A 16,774-nucleotide genomic window follows, 5' to 3' on the forward strand; every position below is an offset into this window, starting at 1 on the left:
ATCTGAAAGGGTGTCTCAGTTAATGCACATATGGGAAAGGACTGAATCCTCTGGGGGATTCAGTGTAATAACTTATTGCATTGTGGGTATCTCCAACGTGAGGGTAAAGAGATGTGAAAAAGAGGGCCAAGGAAGCACTTGCTACTTAAGACTGCTTTGCTTTGCACACTGCCAAGGAAACATCAGTATTGGGCATCAACAAGCACAACGCTCCTCAGATAGAAGCTAGCCAGGGTGATGTGGTGAGCATGGCCCAACATGGAGTGGGTGTTACCTAGGGCGCTGCACCTTCATGAATCAGAGGTGAGATGTGCCTTGGTGTCTTTTGTTCAGAACAAATGCTTTCTCTGGGCTTTTGTCATGGGATGTTCTCCGCTTTCTTTCATAATGTATATTGAAGCAATTTCTGGATGCTGTTTTTTGTGATGTAGCTGTCACCCTAAGGCAGTTTTGGGAGATCTGGGTCTGACGCAGTTGTTTCTCTTTCCCCTTTAATACTAATCATTTCCATCAAACCACCAAACTACTGTAGTAACCCCAACACACTGCAGCCACTTCCCAATTCTCAGTCACAGATGGCTAATCACATGCATTTCTCACTTCCCGTTGAAGCTGGGAACATGTGCTAGGTGTCAAGAGACAAAAAAAAAAAAAAAAAAGCCATTTTTAAAAAATGCTGAATGGATAGAATTAGGAGATGAAGCTTCATAGCCCTCTCCAACCATAGATTGCAATCCCTCACTTACTGGCTGCAGTAGGAAAACTTGCTGCTCCTTTTGATTGATCATATATACAGTAACTTTCTATTCTTCACCTGAGTTTGTTTCTAATTAAATCTGATTTGGCACCTATTGTCATCTCGTCTTCTGAATGGGCATCGCCCTGACAGATTCAGATCGTGATGTTAGAATGTCTAACTCTCTAGCCATTCCTGATGGTTTTTCTTGGAACTTCCAAATTTCTACCTTCTTTCTTCTCCTTTATGTATCTTTTCCACTAGTGCTGACCAAGTTTGGGTAAGAAACCATGCAAGCAGATCTGAGAGAAAGTACGTTCTTTCTGACTAGGTGCGCACCCTGGTCACAGCCACTGAGTACTTGTTTTGTGGGATTTGTCACGTAACATCAGTGGCTCTGGTTGCAGAGTTGAATGTGTGGCTTTAGTCACCTTTGGTTGGGGCTGCAGAAGCTCAGTGAATCAGAAGTCAAACTTTGTCCCGTAATGAGCTTAATTTTAATTTTAATTTTAATTTATTTATTTATTTATTTTTTCCCTACAGCTCAGTCCCTCTCTAATGCTAGACCCCTGATAGTGAAAAAGCCCTTGCAGTACATTCTGGGTGCATCACACGCAGGTTGTAGTTCACAGACAGGCCCTGCGTTTCTCTGAATGATACCATCTCTGGCCTGGTATATGATCTGTGGAAGTATGAGTCTACTACAGCCTAGCCACAAAACCGTAGGGGTTTATACTTCCCGTTCTGGAAGCCAACCTTCAGTCCCCATCACCAGAGACAAAATTGCGAGCTTTACATACAACAATTAAATCCGCCTCGTTAATAAAACCTCCTTAATAAAAGTCTGTCGTAAGGCAAAACCTAATCTTGGCTGTGCATATTGAGTGATCTTTGACATCATTGGTCGGATAGAAAGAAACTGATCTGTTCTCTGTAACCCCTGCTTTTCTGGATTGCTGTTTCCATATGTAGGGTTTATTCTACCTTGTCCCACTATAATAGTCAGATCTTAAAGAATGCCTGCAGAAATAACCACTGTGAAACTTAAGAGACATAGGTCTCTCTTGGAAAACCAGTTACCAGACTAATGAAGAGGTCATTGCTGGTCTAGGAGGCTGTGCCAAGGAATTTGTAGAAACATAGTTTCTAGAGCTACCTGGTAAACTTTGCTGATAAGCATATGATGATCGAGGCAGCTGGCAGTGATCCATGATCGTAAAAGTTTGGAAAGATTGTGCTCTGGTGCAGGATTAGCTTTATTTGTCAGAGTTACTGTTGGCTCTTCAGGGTGACTTTTAAAATTCTTTCAGACACCTTCTTGTGTTTTCCATGTTTACATTTCCGTTTCCTTTTGGCAGCGGAGCATTTCTCTCTCTGTCAGCAGTGGAGGTTCGTGCTCTAAGCTCCTCTTCATTGCTTGTGTTTGCACAGTGACTCAGGCCCTCACATTCCTTCCCTCACTGATAGAGCCATCTCACGGACTTGATAGAAAGCTGGCTAACCCCACGGCCCCAGCAGTGATCCATGGCAAACTTGGACCAGTCTCTTTCAGTCCTTTCTGGTGCTTCCAGCTCTCTTTGAGTGGATATACACATGCAGGAGTCTCCAAGCCTGTGTGCATGTAATTAACTCCACAGTGCAAACAGATGATGTTTGATCTTCTGACTAGTGAATACGGTCTGGTGTCAGTAAAAAGAATGGTTGTTGTTCGGTGGATGGGCTGCCTTGTGCCCAGTCTCTTTCCCAGAAGCAAAGGGCGTCTTTCTGATCATCCTCACAAAGGCTTTTGCTCATACTGCACACCCAGCAGGTTAATGCTGTGCCCACAGCTGCTTCTTTTATGTATTGTAAGGATGCTCTTACCCTCCTGTTTTCTGTATTTGAGGCTCTCTGTGCCATTTCCTCTGAATTTTTCTCAGCGTGAAAGAAAGAAAAGCATGCCATTGTGAATGTAGGTTATACCAGAAGGAACGCACAGAGCTGTTTTGGTAGCCATAGCTGTGGCAAGGCACAGCAAGCTGCCTGGCCTTGGCTACCAGTGTACAGGTATCGCAGGACGTGGCTGCACACTTGGGGAAATGTCTCTTTGGTTGGTCTTGTCTTGTGAGCCACGTTGCTTGAGACTGTCTGCAGATGATAGCATTACTTATGTGAGACACAGATGGCATGAAGATCTTACTGAATGCAATTAGTCTTGAGACATAGTGGCTAACCTTGGTCCCATGCAAGCTTTTTATTCTGCAAACCTTGAAAGTGTTCCTGATGGTGCTCTGTGTCCTCCCTGCTGCAGTGCTTGGATTATGGCAGTGGGTCAGGCACTTCGTGCAGCAAACCTTTCCTCTAAATGTTCCACCAGTATGTCAGGGGATGAGGCACCCTTTGCTATCACACCACCTCCTGGTGTCTCTCAAAAATGGGAAAAAGACAACAGGAGACGCATCCTTTTGCCTTCCAGTGTGCTCCATACTACAGCCCAGATCTTTCTGTGCTTTGCTGTGTCGAACTGAGCACATCCTTTTTGCACAACAGCACCAAGTGCACGCTGCTCTTTGAAGTGTGGGTGCCACAGCCTGTCTAGCAGGGCCCCTGTCAGCTTGGTAGGAAACCAGAAGTGAAAAATTCACAGGCAGACAAATGTGCTAACTCTCTAACTCCATTCAGTTTCTGCGTGTCCCAGAGTGCCACCACTATTTGCTGTTGCATATGCAAAGACCCTGATGTGTGATCCCTTCATGGACAGGATTAAATTAATTTCCAGTGTCTTGGGGATGGTCAGTCACAGAGGTACTATCGCTCAGCAGCTCCAGCTGAGATGCACTGGTAACAGCCCGTGGTGACACTGGGCAGAAAACTGAATTCAGACCTCCTGAGTGCCAGCAAACCTCTTCATCCAAACCCATCTGTCTCCCCCCTCCTCCTTTTGCTCTTCCCTACTAGGAGAAGGAAGGCCATTCCTGCCCCCTGCCAACACAGCCTCTTGTTGGCTGCTGGCCTCACCAGGATTGAGCAGTGCCATTACTGAGGTCCCCTCCCCTCCCTGCAGCAGCAGGCACTGGATGCGGAGGGCTCTGTCACACATAAGTCATTCTTCCATTGGCCTTAACGTGCTGCTTTTGTTTTGCTGACTTCTAGCCTTGGTGTGGTTCTAGCCTCGTTTCTGGCAAAGCGCTGCTGGGTTGAATTGACAGAAATCCACTGCATTCCCCTAGGCACAGGCTGCAGGCCTGCAATAACTCCTGTGAAAACTTGTCCTGTGCCCTGGTGTGCAGCATGCTGCCCCGCTCCCAGCGGCTGCCCTGCTGGTTGGAGCAGATGCTGCAGCTACAGCTGCCCTGGCAGTGCCTTGGAGAGAGAAGGGGAAGCTCCTGTTTTTGTCTAGAGAGAGTCACTGCCTGTTCCCCAATATGTCCCAGAGCCACCTGAAGGGGCTTTTGAAACTGTTCGGGACTCACAGGCAGAGCTTACCTCTGCCGCCACTCCCAGAGGTTACTGAGAGGTGCGTGTCCCTCCTTCCGTCCTGAGTTTCTGCTGCCTTGCAAACACAAAATATATTTAATTTTTCAGCGGTGCAGTGCTGTTTGTCAGCCCAGACAGGCAGGGCAGCCTGAGGTGCGAACGGCCTCTTCCTGGCAGCACAAACAAGCCAGGAGGAAACAGCACCATTACCTGCTTTAGCAGCATCCCATGTCCTCCTTCTTTTCAGATCAGCATCTTCATGACCCACCTGTCTAACTATGGGAATGACCGCCTGGGACTGTACACCTTTGAGAGCCTGGTCAAGTTTGTGCAGTGCTGGACCAATCTTCGCCTGCAAACACTGCCCCCTGTCCAACTTGCAAAAAAGTACTTCGAAATCTTTCCCCAGGAGAAGAATCCCTTGTGGCAGGTGAGAAGGCAGTTTTAACCGCTCTTAGTGGTTTTCCAAGAGGTGTGTCCCACACTTACAGCAGAGAGACTGCTGCTGCAGAGCACAGCGTGGTAATGCATGAAGTCGTTAGGTTTAACCTTTGTGGCTTCAGGCTGCAGGGGGCAAATCGCAAAGTGGAAGGGATGGGGGACCAGGGGTGGTAGGCCGCAGTCACAGTGTGAGCTTGGAGGCAAGGATGGCTGTCAGAGGTGACTGGAAGGAGGTTGGTGGAAGTTTGGATCATGAAAGGGCTTATATTAGAGCAAGGCGCTGTGAAATGTTAAGTGTATGAGGAAAGGAGCCCTGTTTGTTGCTGGAAAAGCTTGCAGGCATGTTAATGTGATTAATCGTAAAGTAATTTCACACCGCAGAATTCATGTTCATTAAATAAAAACATGTTTATTCCATTTTATCCCAGCACAGCAGCTCTCTGCATGGTAATGAGCAGATGAAATTAGCTGAGGGTGATAGAGTTGTCTGTCTGCCAGAATTCCACAGATGCTGAGCTGTACTATCGGGGGGGCCCCACCCAGTGTGGCTGCGTAGGGCAAGACCTGTGGTTAACACTCTCAGGGGGACTTTGGCTCCTGTATCACTTTGGAGTTTGAAAATGTTCCCTCCTGTTTTCTCTAATTCTTCTTGATGCCTGGCAGAGCAGCAGTGTGGCTGTGAAGTGTTCTTCATATGCTAATAGCATCTTCCCTGGAGGACTGGCCTGGCAGCTTTTCCTCCCCTTTCCATTTGCTCCTGTGGTAATGCTTAATCCCATCTCTTATGCTGCAGAATCCCTGCGATGATAAGAGGCACAAGGATATCTGGTCCAAAGAGAAAACATGTGATCGACTCCCCAAGTTCCTCATCGTGGGACCTCAGAAAACTGGTAATGTTTATCTTTCTAATTTATCTAAAAAGTAGATTGCAACTTTCATCTCATTCCTCTAGAGAGGAGAGCTGGAAGGATCTCTGTTGTAGATCTGTATGGCTGCCCTTTGTGCAAGCTGCCAAATGACCACAGAGGATATTTCAGAGAATGTCAGATTTGGTCTAAATTAAATCTGGCAAGTCTGTCACTTTGCATGTTGGCAGTTTCCTCAGATCAGTCCTGATTTGCAGGAAGAAGCCCTACCTGCAGAGCTGTGTTTTGGCTTTTCCCCACGAGCTCAGAGAAACCATGACCTTTCTTAGATTTTCACAAGACACAAGCTGTCAGCAGGACTAAACACACGCTTAGCAAAGGTTACGATGAATGTCCCCTAGTGCTTTTATTGCGACAGATCTCTGTGCGCACTGCATGCTCCATGTCACTGCCAGTAGGAGGCTGAGATCCTCTTTTGTCTGACCTCTGTCACCAGCTCTTAACTGCTGTGGCATCGTGGTTGGCAGCTGTACGTACTGTCCTGAGGACTCCCTTCTAGTCTGAAGACAGCAAGATCTCTTCACCCAAAGCCAGGTTTTCAAACCTTGGCTTTCTCTGTAGTGCATTGAAACAGCAGCCACCAGTCATGCGCAGCAAATGGTGATCCTGCCTGTGGCAGGAAGCTCTCCCAGCCAAACTACTGTCTCCTGCCGGTGTCGCTGTGAAGCTCTGCTGGTGTGTGTGCAGTGCGGGTCCTATGTCGTGGCCCAGGCTGCTTGCAGTGGCACAGTAAGAAAACCTTCCCCTGGCATACGATATACTGACCTGCTGGAGCCCGACAGCGGGGTGCAGAGCCGGGTTGTCAGGCTAGGCTGGGTTAAGGGAAACATCCACAGCAGAGGCAGGCCGAGCTGTACGTCCGGCTGAATTCTCATCTGAGGAAAATAATGCCTCTAGTACATCTCCTTCCCAAGTGTGTGGTGTTGTCCTGCAGTGCCCAGGTCACGTCTGTTTAGCAGGTCTGGGTTCTGCCACGTGACAGTGTGGCTGTGCTAACAGGGAAAAAAAGGATGGGAGTAGCCCAGCCATGACAAGAACACAATATAGTCACCATGGGTGGCAGCTGCTGTGCTGAGGAGGTGATTTAAACCAGCTGCATGAGTTAAAGTCTGGGACTGAACTTCTGACCTATGCTCAGCCCCAAAGTGTTTGGTGTGTCTGCTGTTGTAACCTGCGTGTGCTGAGGGGTGTGTTAGCTGTGTGTAACAGGAGCGTGGCCATCTGGGACTGTTCTGTGCAGAGAAAGCCTTTCATTCAGCCAACTGTGTGTGACCCTGGTCCCGTTAACTGGTTCTTGTTGCAGGCACCACAGCTGTGCACTTTTTCTTGACCTTGCATCCAGCCGTCACCAGTAACTTCCCAAGTCCATCCACCTTTGAGGAGATCCAGTTTTTCAATGGACCCAACTATCATAAAGGAATCGATTGGTAAGAATCCTGACATTAGTTCTTTTGTGATAAGTTGCACGTGTTATCTTTTCCCGAGTCTGTCTCTGTGTCCACCTTAGACTTGTTAGTAGCTTCTCCATTTCTGACCAATTGTTTTCATTGCTATTGCTCAGCACATTGTTTTCCTGCTCATCCAACTGTTTATTCCCAGGAGCAGGACAGGTAGTTTGTGATCTTAGTAACTGTTCACCAGGAGATACTTGAGGGCATGATTTAGCTTTAAAAATTTATTCTTTGTTGAACCCACTGCTGTCATGAGGTTTCTTCTCCTTTGACACGTAAAACAGACAGCAGTGTGCTCACTGAAAAGTTCTTCCTGGGTTCTTACGCTGACGGCAGTGTCTCTTTGGCCACGTGCATACCCTGATCTCCACCTGTACAAGTGTGCAGTTACGGTAAAGTGTTTCCACCTGGCAGAGAGATACAAAGCCACAATGGCACTATCATGCCACTGTGTTTCTGGGCAGAGATACTGCCCGTGCGTCTTGCTTGAAGCATGACAGTTGGGTGCACTGTGCCACCACTCCCCTGTGTCTGGCTCTGAGGGACAGCTGTCAGATTTCTGCCATGGGATTTCCTTCCCCACGCAATGCAGGACCTTGTGTGACCTCTCTGTACACTTAGAGGACTGGTGAAAAGATACCAGAAGGTATTTGGTACTTGAGTGAAGCTCCCGTGAGTCTGTGCTGCAGAGCAGTACTGCTAGCTGAGAGATGGGCATAGAAAGCGTGGGCTTTCATGTGCATCCCCTGGAGAAGCCGTCCAACTTGAGCTGAATGTAGCACCACATGCAAGAGGGCAACGTTTATGTTTAGGATACAATCTGAGTTCTTAAGCCTAAAGTCCAGCAGAGCAGTCTTCCAGTGATTTACAGTGTCTTGTCCTCTTTACCCTCTCCCTTCCCATTATTCAAATGTCTTAGAGTTTCTGTGTTACCGATTTTACAGGCTTCTGTGAGGCACAGCAAAGTTCTTGACCCCATGTCTCAGCTATGAACAGAGGTACAAAGAGACAAATGATTTAGGTCTAAACAAACGGTCAGTGGCAGGGCAGGTGGCTGGTTCTGGCCTTTTTTGTGAACAGAATCTTTCTCCTAGAGCTTGCAGTGCCTTGTCTTTACCAGGCCATGCTGTTCACCAGCGTCCCGTCTGTTCGGCAGGTACATGGAATTCTTTCCCATCCCCTCCAATGCCAGCACAGACTTCATGTTTGAGAAGAGTGCCAATTACTTTGACACAGAGGTGGTACCAAAACGCGGTGCAGCCCTGCTTCCTCGAGCCAAAATCATTACAGTTCTGATCAACCCTGCTGACCGAGCCTACTCATGGTACCAGGTAACTTTCCTACACTGTTCTTTGGGTGAGAGTGAGACAAATGTTCCAGTGGGGCAGAAAACCATGGATCCATTTCCACAGGCAGGCCAGGGGAGGTGATGCAGGCTGCCTGCAGGGTCAGGTACAAAGGGTGTGCGCATTGGTGTGTAAGCTGGTGCAGGAAGGGTAGAATTTTGTTTTCCTGCTCCTTAATTCAGCTTGTATTTTTCAGCACCAGCGTGCTCACAATGACCCTGTGGCGCTCAATTACACCTTCTTCCAAGTGATCTCTGCAAAATCCCAGGCCCCTCAGGAACTGCGCAACCTGCAGAGCCGATGCCTGCTCCCTGGCTGGTACTCAACTCACCTGGAGCGCTGGCTGACGTACTACCCCTCTGGGCAGGTAGGACGTTTGGCAGTAGGGTGAAATAGACTGATGATGCCTTGACATTGCTGAGTTTGGATGAGATCGTGCAAAGCCCTTGGGCCCACGGGATGAACCCTGCTGGCTGGCCTGAAACTGAGATGACAAAGCAGGGAGTGGTCTCTTGGGGCCCTTTTGAGGTTTACTGTTGGGGAGCTGGGAACAAACCCCTCTCTCTCCTCCTAACTCCCTCACCCCCAACCCTTTATGTTCTGTTTTCATTTCACATTCTGTCTTGTCTTTTGGAGCAAGAACCACCACTTGCTTCTTCCTATTATGAGCTGGTAAGAAATCAGACTTGAATGCTTCAATTTTGTACTTTACTGCATTTGTAAACATAAATGAGTACAAGGCAATTCTGTGATCTCCCAGGCTTGAGAGGTTCAGGACAAACAGCAGTGTCAGCACTCCCTTCCTTTCTTCTAGGCAGCCTGCAGCCCTGGGACCCTCTACAGGCCCAGCGGGTATTCATCCACTTGTGGTTTCCTTGCTTTAAAGAGAGGCTCTTGGACTCTTGGTCTTGTATTTTCCATGTTGTGAAGTCTTTAGATGTCTGCTGAGGGGAAATTTCACTGCAGACATGTCAGGTTTCTATGTTTTGTGTACAAATTTGCAAAAGGTCAATTAATATACACTACAGACCATTTCTGTCTCTAAATTCCCAAGACATTTATAAGCTGTCTAATACATTGTGAGTCGGAAAATATTTTTTCAATTCCTTTCTGTTACTGCAGTTCTGCTCAGACAGTCTGTACTCCAGCAGCGTTACAATGCCCATTAGTCACTTTAGGCTGCTCTTTTGGCAGAGAATAACTGCATGTGATAGATCTGCCAAGACTAAAAGAGAGAAGGGAGAATAAAGCAAGACCTATATCCCTGGTTACTGTCAGAATAGGACTGGTGCAATCCAGCTATTTGTCATGGAGTATTTAGCAGAAAGAGCAAGTCACTGGTGCCACACTGCAAGGAGAAGTGGCAAGTAGGAACTCCTTCAGGACAGCGTGATCAATACTGCCACCCATGCCTTCTGTGTGTGAGAATTAGGAATTTAACCAATAGCTCAGCCTGCCTCCTTCATAGTTACTGCTTTCCTCCATGTCTGTGGAGCTGGAGCAGACAAACATCAACTGTTCCTACATAAATGTACCGTCACATTCTTGGACTCGAATCTCATTGCTTTACTATTCCTGTGAGGAATGATAGAGCCAGTGAAACCAACGGGTGTGGTCACTGTTTAAAATAATGAAATAAATCACATTGCACGGCTGCTCTTTGTGGTGGTACCTTTGTATTGTTACACCGTCCTTGTACTTTCTATTTGTCAGGGTCTCCTGCTCACAGGACTGTTTTTCTGCTGTGTACTTTGGAATAGGTAATTTATTAGCACAAGTGTTCATTATTGTCTATCATACATTTAACAGGAGAGCAATCTTAGGTTACAGAAGAATACTTAGCCTAATGGTTGACTTCTAAAAAAGGATACATGAGACAATCTATAAATCATGCTACTGCTGCGCCTCAGTGCTCAGTTCCAGGGGAGTTTGACCAAAGACAAGTTTATTAAGCAAAGCCTATTGGGGTTCATTGGGCCACATCCCCCCATGTGGCTCTGGAATAGACAGATGTCAGTAGCCTTTACTCACGTGAGTGAAGGCCCAGGGCAGTTCTGAGAGCCAGAAAGCTCACAACTGTCACTCAGCACAAGCTGCCAGAGGTTAAAGTGGCTGCTTTTATTTCAGATTCTCATTGTGGATGGTCAGGAGCTGAGACACAACCCTGCCTCTGTAATGGACAACATCCAGAAGTTCTTGGGAGTTACACCACTCTTCAACTACACCCAGGCCCTCAGGTAGGGAATTGTTTTGGGGGAAGCTGCTTTCTCAGCCACGTGTGATACTAACTTGATTGGAAGAATATGTCATCTCTGACTGCACGACCTGCCGAGGTTTCAGAAGTTATGTCTAAACCCCAAAATTAGGTTCAGATGGTCGTGTTTGGATAGCATGAGATACTAGACTGAAATCATCACTTAGTCTTTCCAGAAATGAAAGGGGAGGGGTGTTTTTTGGCACTGTCATGGAGAAGCATGAAGCTGCTCACAGCAGTAATTATGATGTTTTCCATTTGGTCTTTGTGGTTTCACTAAAGGTGCTGGAATTACTAGAGCTCCTTATGCTTGGTGTTACACATTGAATCTGACAGAAAGCAGAAAAAGGTATGATAAAAATGTGTGACAGGCTGCTCTTATGTTCACCTAGATGGAGATTAGGGACCCATCACACAGTTTCGAGGTAAAGAGCTTATTATTACAGAAGACGTGGACTTGACAGGTGCCCAGAGCTGTCTGAGGAAGAGTTAGCAGAGGCAGTACCTTGCTGCTGCTAAGTTGAAGGATGTTACTCAGCCATTACTGTGATGTTGTCCACAGTGTAAGTGCAATTAATCTGAACAGATTAAATAAGTCCTAGCTCAAGGTGAACTGTAGCAATATCAGTAGAAACTCTGTAAGCCTGCCGGCAATCTTGAATCATGTAATATTGCTCTCTGCAGCTGAAACCTGTTTTCGCATCTTCTCTGCTACCTCAGCCTATGCTAGCTGAGGGTGGTAGGTGTGTCGGTGTGTGTAGGCACACTGCAGTTGTCCTTCCTTCAATGGTAAAGATAGCAGTACCAATTCAGGCCCTCTCCTCCTACAGGAGTTTTCTAAAGGGGTGTGTGCACATTTAAGGAAATACCAGATTACTTGAAAGCCTTACTTGCTGAAGCACATGTCATGATAGTAAATGGACTACTTACAGTAGTGATACTGACTGTTACAATTCCCCTCCCCTTCACCCTGGGTCAGAAAAGAAGCAGTGTTGGTCAGCTTGCCTCAGAGTTTGGTACTTGTTCAACCCTCAAGCTCACCTTTGGTTGATTGAGGGACAGGATAGACCTGACATGGTTCCCAGCATTGCCTTATACCTGTGTTTTAGCAAGAGAAGAAGCACTGAGGCTTCAAACACACAGGGGGATCGTCTAACACCTCTCAACTAAAGAGAAGTTTTAAAAGAATTTTATATACATTAAAGCATTGATTATTTTTTTTCACCAAAGCTTGACAGACAAATGTAGTAACACTAAGTTATCTCTCAAATTTGCATAAAGCTGAACCAATTGTGGTTGTAAAGGTTTTCTTGTCACAGTAGTGAAGTGCTAAAAACAACAAGAACAACAACTGAATAGCACAAAACCAAAAAAAAAAAAAGCATTGAAATGCAAAATAGCTGTGGAGTTATTTAATTTCTGCTGCTACTAATTGAGCGTGTGGCTGTATCTTCTAAACACAAGTGTCCTTTTCAGATTTGATGAAGCAAAAGGATTTTGGTGCCAGCTGCTAGATGGAGGAAAGACTAAATGCCTAGGAAAGAGTAAAGGAAGAAAATACCCTGATATGGATTCCTCGGTGAGTAACTGTCTCAAATTTATTGGTGGCAAGAGATACAGAAACACGAAACACAACGAGCAAACAAACCTGGATTTTCCTACCATCAGTGGTAGGAAATGACATGTGGAACAGGGACAGAAACGTGCTCAGGGTAATATTTTCTTTTACGCTAATTTGGTTTGTCTTTTCCACACAGTCACGGTTGTTCCTAAGAGACTTCTACCGGGAGCACAACATTGAATTATCCAAGCTGATGAACAGACTTGGACAGCCCCTTCCAACCTGGCTGAGGGAGGAACTGCAGAACTCCAGCTGGAGCTGAGGGGGACTCCCTTGTCCCCAGTGCCATTGGGATGTGTGGTGCTCCAACACCTGCTGTGACGCCATCTCTTGTCAAGCCAGAACAACTGGACAAATGAGCAGTAGCAGAGAACGTGTGCGTGGAACCTTTCCCTGCCATTGGGAGGGGCTGCTGCCTCTGACACTGCCCTGGGGCATGGAGTACAAATCTCATTCTTGGGTATTATTGGTGTGTTACACTCTGACTCTTACTTGCAGGAAGGATTTGTGTTGCCTGCCCTACTTCAAGCAGGAGAGAGAGCCGTTAACATTTTATGTTTAAATTACTCTTCTCAGTATATGAAATGGGCACTAGCTGGAGGGTTGATGTCTTTCCCTTATGAGTCCAGAAAAAAAAAAAAAAAGATTTAAGAGGTAAGGTATTGGGCCCGCTGCTGAGAAAAGAGGAGCAGCTTAATAAAAGGGGAATCTGGTCCCTTGAACCCCAGTTTTTATCTAGCAGTGTGTTTGGCAACAGCAAGGTACAAGAACACCTTGTTCCTCCCCAGGATAGTGGCCACGGTTATTACTTACAGTGCCACTGTGTGTGGGTGTTGTGGACTGCACCTTTTTGGAGACAGATGTAACAGAAATAAGATTGCCTCTCCTTATCTGCAGCCTTGCAGGTATGATACGATGTCCAATGACTCTGGTCAATGGGCAGTGGGAGATAAGGCAAAGCTGCAGATACTGACACAGAATTTTCTTATCTTAGGGAAAAGGTTGCCATATGTTACAACGTGGCAAAGATTTCTCTGTAAGGACTTTAGCCATTTCAGAAGGTAATGGAAGGAATGGTAAGTCCCCTTTAGAGCACTTTGGAGGCCTGTGTTAGCAGAGCACAGTAGCTAAGGGAGGCAAAGCTCAGGTATTGTTAAATAAGGCTGAAACAGATTGTTCAATTCCCTGTGTCTGATCAGCTTTAAAAAAAAAAAAGCAACTTTTTTGTCTTTTCAACAGCTCCAGGGTCTCTACCATGTATGCTGATAGCTAACACCTGTTTAGTCCCCCAGCAGTCCAACAGTCCAAGGAGAAATGCAAAAAACAGTCAAGAGTAAGTACTATTCAGATATAAAGGGGAAGCTTAGAGTTCTAAGTGGTTTCCTGTATCCAAAAGGGGCTCGTTGTTTAGATTAATACTTCTGCACATAGTCAAGTAAGTACACTAAGGTGCTGTGCCTCCTCCAGCAGTTGCCAGATAATTTTTCTCAGAGGAAATCCTCCGTCATGGTTGTACAGGTTTTCTGTTGCTGAGCCGTGGGCTTCTGAAGTCACATGGGCCATTGTCCCCCCCTTTCTGGACACAGATGGCCCGTAACTATTGCTGCAGTGTGAGGGGGGCAGGATCCATGCGACCACAGATCATGGGAACTTCCACAACTGTCGTGAGCGTCTTTTCTCCTGTTGGGGGAGAGAAGTTGCTTCAACCAAGCTTTTCCATTGAGCCTTAGGTATTGTGTATTTCTGAATGAATGGTGCATTTACCGTTGTATGTAAATGTATATAGTATGCAATATAGTATTTTATTTCATGTGCCCTTGGAAAGGGTTATTTTGTGCAGCCAAAAAAAAAAAAAAAAAAAAACAGGACAGAAAGACTAGAAACACCTCTCTCACTCCTGGTGGAGAGAAGAGCCCAACTTCCTGCACTGGATCATGTACAGCATCATTCACATTGAATGATAATGAAGAAATTCTTGGCTCTCGAAACTGAGCACAAGTGTCTGAATAAAAGCTAGAAGTAGTAGTAAGTGGATTCAATAAATGTACTACTTATTTTTCTTCTTTGTGATGCTTTGGGGTGATGTCATGGACCGTCAGCTGCTAAAATGGTAAAGTAAAAAAAAAAAAAGAAAAACCTACTCCAGCTCTTACAGCTGATATCTGGGAGGTGTTTGTTTTAATAACAATTGTAAGCTCTTTCTGCAGCAGTAACAGTGTACTAAAGATGTCTTTCTCTGCACGTGCATCTATAGGGTTGCAGGTCCCAGCTCGGCACAGAGAACCTGTGGTTGGAGACTCATTCCTACTGGTTTGTACTAGTGATGACTTTAGAGCTATTCCCACCTATACTGCAGTAGCTCCCAGCTGCAGCAACAGAGCTTTGCTGTCAACGTTCTGTCCAGACATGCATCCATTGCCTGGCCTTGGCCAGCAGCCCATAGGTAAACCTACCTTACATCCATGTGGTAAGAAAGTATTATTTAAGTAGTCACAGTAGTGACAGAATTGTAAAACCACCTTTCAGCTCTCACTTCACCAGGCACTTCAGAAACAAATACAGCATCAAAAGAGCAGGTATTATCATTGTTGTTATTATTGTTATTATTATTACTATTATTTTTTACACAGAAGGATCCCAGGAACTGTGCTACTGCTGGTGTTATGCACATCTTCCTTCTTTTAATCCCTTACAGGTTGTCACTTAGACAATTACTTCATACTTTACCTCAAGATTGTGGTAAATTTTCAATAGAAAATAGAAATAGATAATAGAAATAGGAAATAAATAAATTAATAATAATAATAATAATAATAATAATAATAATAATAATAATAATAATAATAATAATAATAATAATAGTACCAAGAATAAATGTATGAGGGGCTTTCTAAATGTCGGGGTTGTTAAACTGGTGATGGTCCCTCAGTCAAGGCAGCAAGAGGCAGCTCTATATCCTCATTCCCACTGATCACTTCATTTCTATGCTACGCTAGTTCTTCACTGCATACAGTAATGGAAAACAAATCACCTGCTGTGGCCAGATCCAGATGTAGGATGTTCTTATCTGATTTAGCTGCTGAAGAGTCATTCCCAAAGCTGGTAACTTCCTCTTTGAGCACGCTGCAGTAAAAGCATCCCATTTTCCAGTCATCCCTTCAAAGCTGTGGGAAGAGCCTCCCCCACATTTTAAAAGAAGCTCTTACAATAGCAGAAGGTCTAATTTCAAAAAGCCAACAGAAGTCTTTTCCAGTGAGATACGCTGATTACTAGGTACTGACACAGTCACTTACCCTCACAACTCATTTTAACAGTGGAAGTAAGTACTAAATAAACCTTATCTTAACTCCCTGTTCAGTAAGGAAAATTTCATGGTAAGTAGTCAGCTTTCAAGACAAGGATAATGTTAATCACAGAACATTACCTGAAAATTGTTTTGTAATGTATTTTTTTTGTCTGATGCATAGGAAATTGAGCCATCAGAAAGGTCAGTGACTTTAAAATAGTAGCAGGATAACATCACTTCAGAACTGGAAATGTGCATGGCAGGTGAGAATGGGCAAAACAAATGCTAAGAAAACTTTTATTTATTTATTTTTTTTAACCTTAGCAAAGAATGCTCAGCAACATTAAGTTGAAACTTTTACTCACTCACGACCTCTGGAATTCAATCAGAAAGATACTTAGTAATAGACTGCTTTTTATTCAGTACAGGAAACACAGGGCAATGCTGACAACTGGTATGAGCCTCCAATTAAAGAGTAAAAAAAACTTTTAAAGGTCCTGAATTTCTATGTAGGTAGCATGGCTCAATTCTACATACAATCTGATCCCTGAAAATTGCCTTTTTTTTTTTTAAATGGATGACAGCACCACAAAGGCATAATCCTGGCAGAAGCCTACAGATACTGGAAATCAGAAAGAAACATTGATCTGAAGTTACATTAATCTAACAAGCATCTTGAACAAATAAGCTGGTCCTGTTGCTTTTCAGTGGTCTCAAATGCACAGTTGACTAAGAGGCTCCTTTGGTTCCTTACTGGTCATTTTGCTGTAGCAATAACAACAGAGCAAGAAAATTAGTGACAAACTGACCTGAACGTGCCAAATGAAGCTGGTCGTTCATCCCTTTGCTGACTCACTGTGCACCTGTGAGTAGGCCACCAAGTCACTGTAATCTAACAAACACAAGTGCTTACAGCAGGCTGCCTCACGCTAGGAAGAAAAAATCCATTCACTCAGTAGGCAACAGAGTGAGTAGTGGTACCGTCCCTCCGGTTATTTGGGCTTTAACTCTTGTTTGGTTCTGTCCCCCTGTTAGTAATGGCTTGTGGAATTAAAAAAAAAAAGAGTAAACATTTAGAGTTAAGTTTAAGAACTAACTCTTATCACTGAAAAGCACTTTACAAGTTGGTTTTGGTACAACAAAGCACGCCTGACACTTTCATCTATAATACTGTTGTGGAATATGTACAAATAATTTATTAACCTCCTCAAACTACTGTTGACTGTAAAGGCTATTTGCCTTTCAAGACACAAGTCC

The 16,774-nt window shown here is 45.0% G+C and overlaps 1 protein-coding gene across 8 annotated transcripts in view; it reads left to right on the top strand.

The window, feature by feature from the left end:
* Positions 1–14,290, top strand: part of NDST2 (N-deacetylase and N-sulfotransferase 2) — a 130,139-nt gene extending 115,849 nt beyond the window's left edge. For all 8 annotated transcript variants that reach the window (XM_027459795.3, XM_027459792.3, XM_027459798.3 and 5 more), the window contains 8 exons: positions 4,440–4,622; positions 5,427–5,523; positions 6,863–6,986; positions 8,167–8,341; positions 8,553–8,723; positions 10,484–10,593; positions 12,087–12,189; positions 12,368–14,290. In XM_027459795.3, the coding sequence (XP_027315596.1) occupies positions 4,440–4,622; positions 5,427–5,523; positions 6,863–6,986; positions 8,167–8,341; positions 8,553–8,723; positions 10,484–10,593; positions 12,087–12,189; positions 12,368–12,493 (1,089 nt within the window). In that variant the 3' untranslated portion in view covers positions 12,494–14,290. The remainder of the gene's footprint in view (positions 1–4,439; positions 4,623–5,426; positions 5,524–6,862; positions 6,987–8,166; positions 8,342–8,552; positions 8,724–10,483; positions 10,594–12,086; positions 12,190–12,367) is intronic.
* The last annotated feature ends 2,484 nt before the right edge of the window (positions 14,291–16,774 follow it).

Source organism: Anas platyrhynchos, chromosome 6, assembly GCF_047663525.1.
Source record: "Anas platyrhynchos isolate ZD024472 breed Pekin duck chromosome 6, IASCAAS_PekinDuck_T2T, whole genome shotgun sequence".
NCBI lineage: Eukaryota > Metazoa > Chordata > Aves > Anseriformes > Anatidae > Anas > Anas platyrhynchos.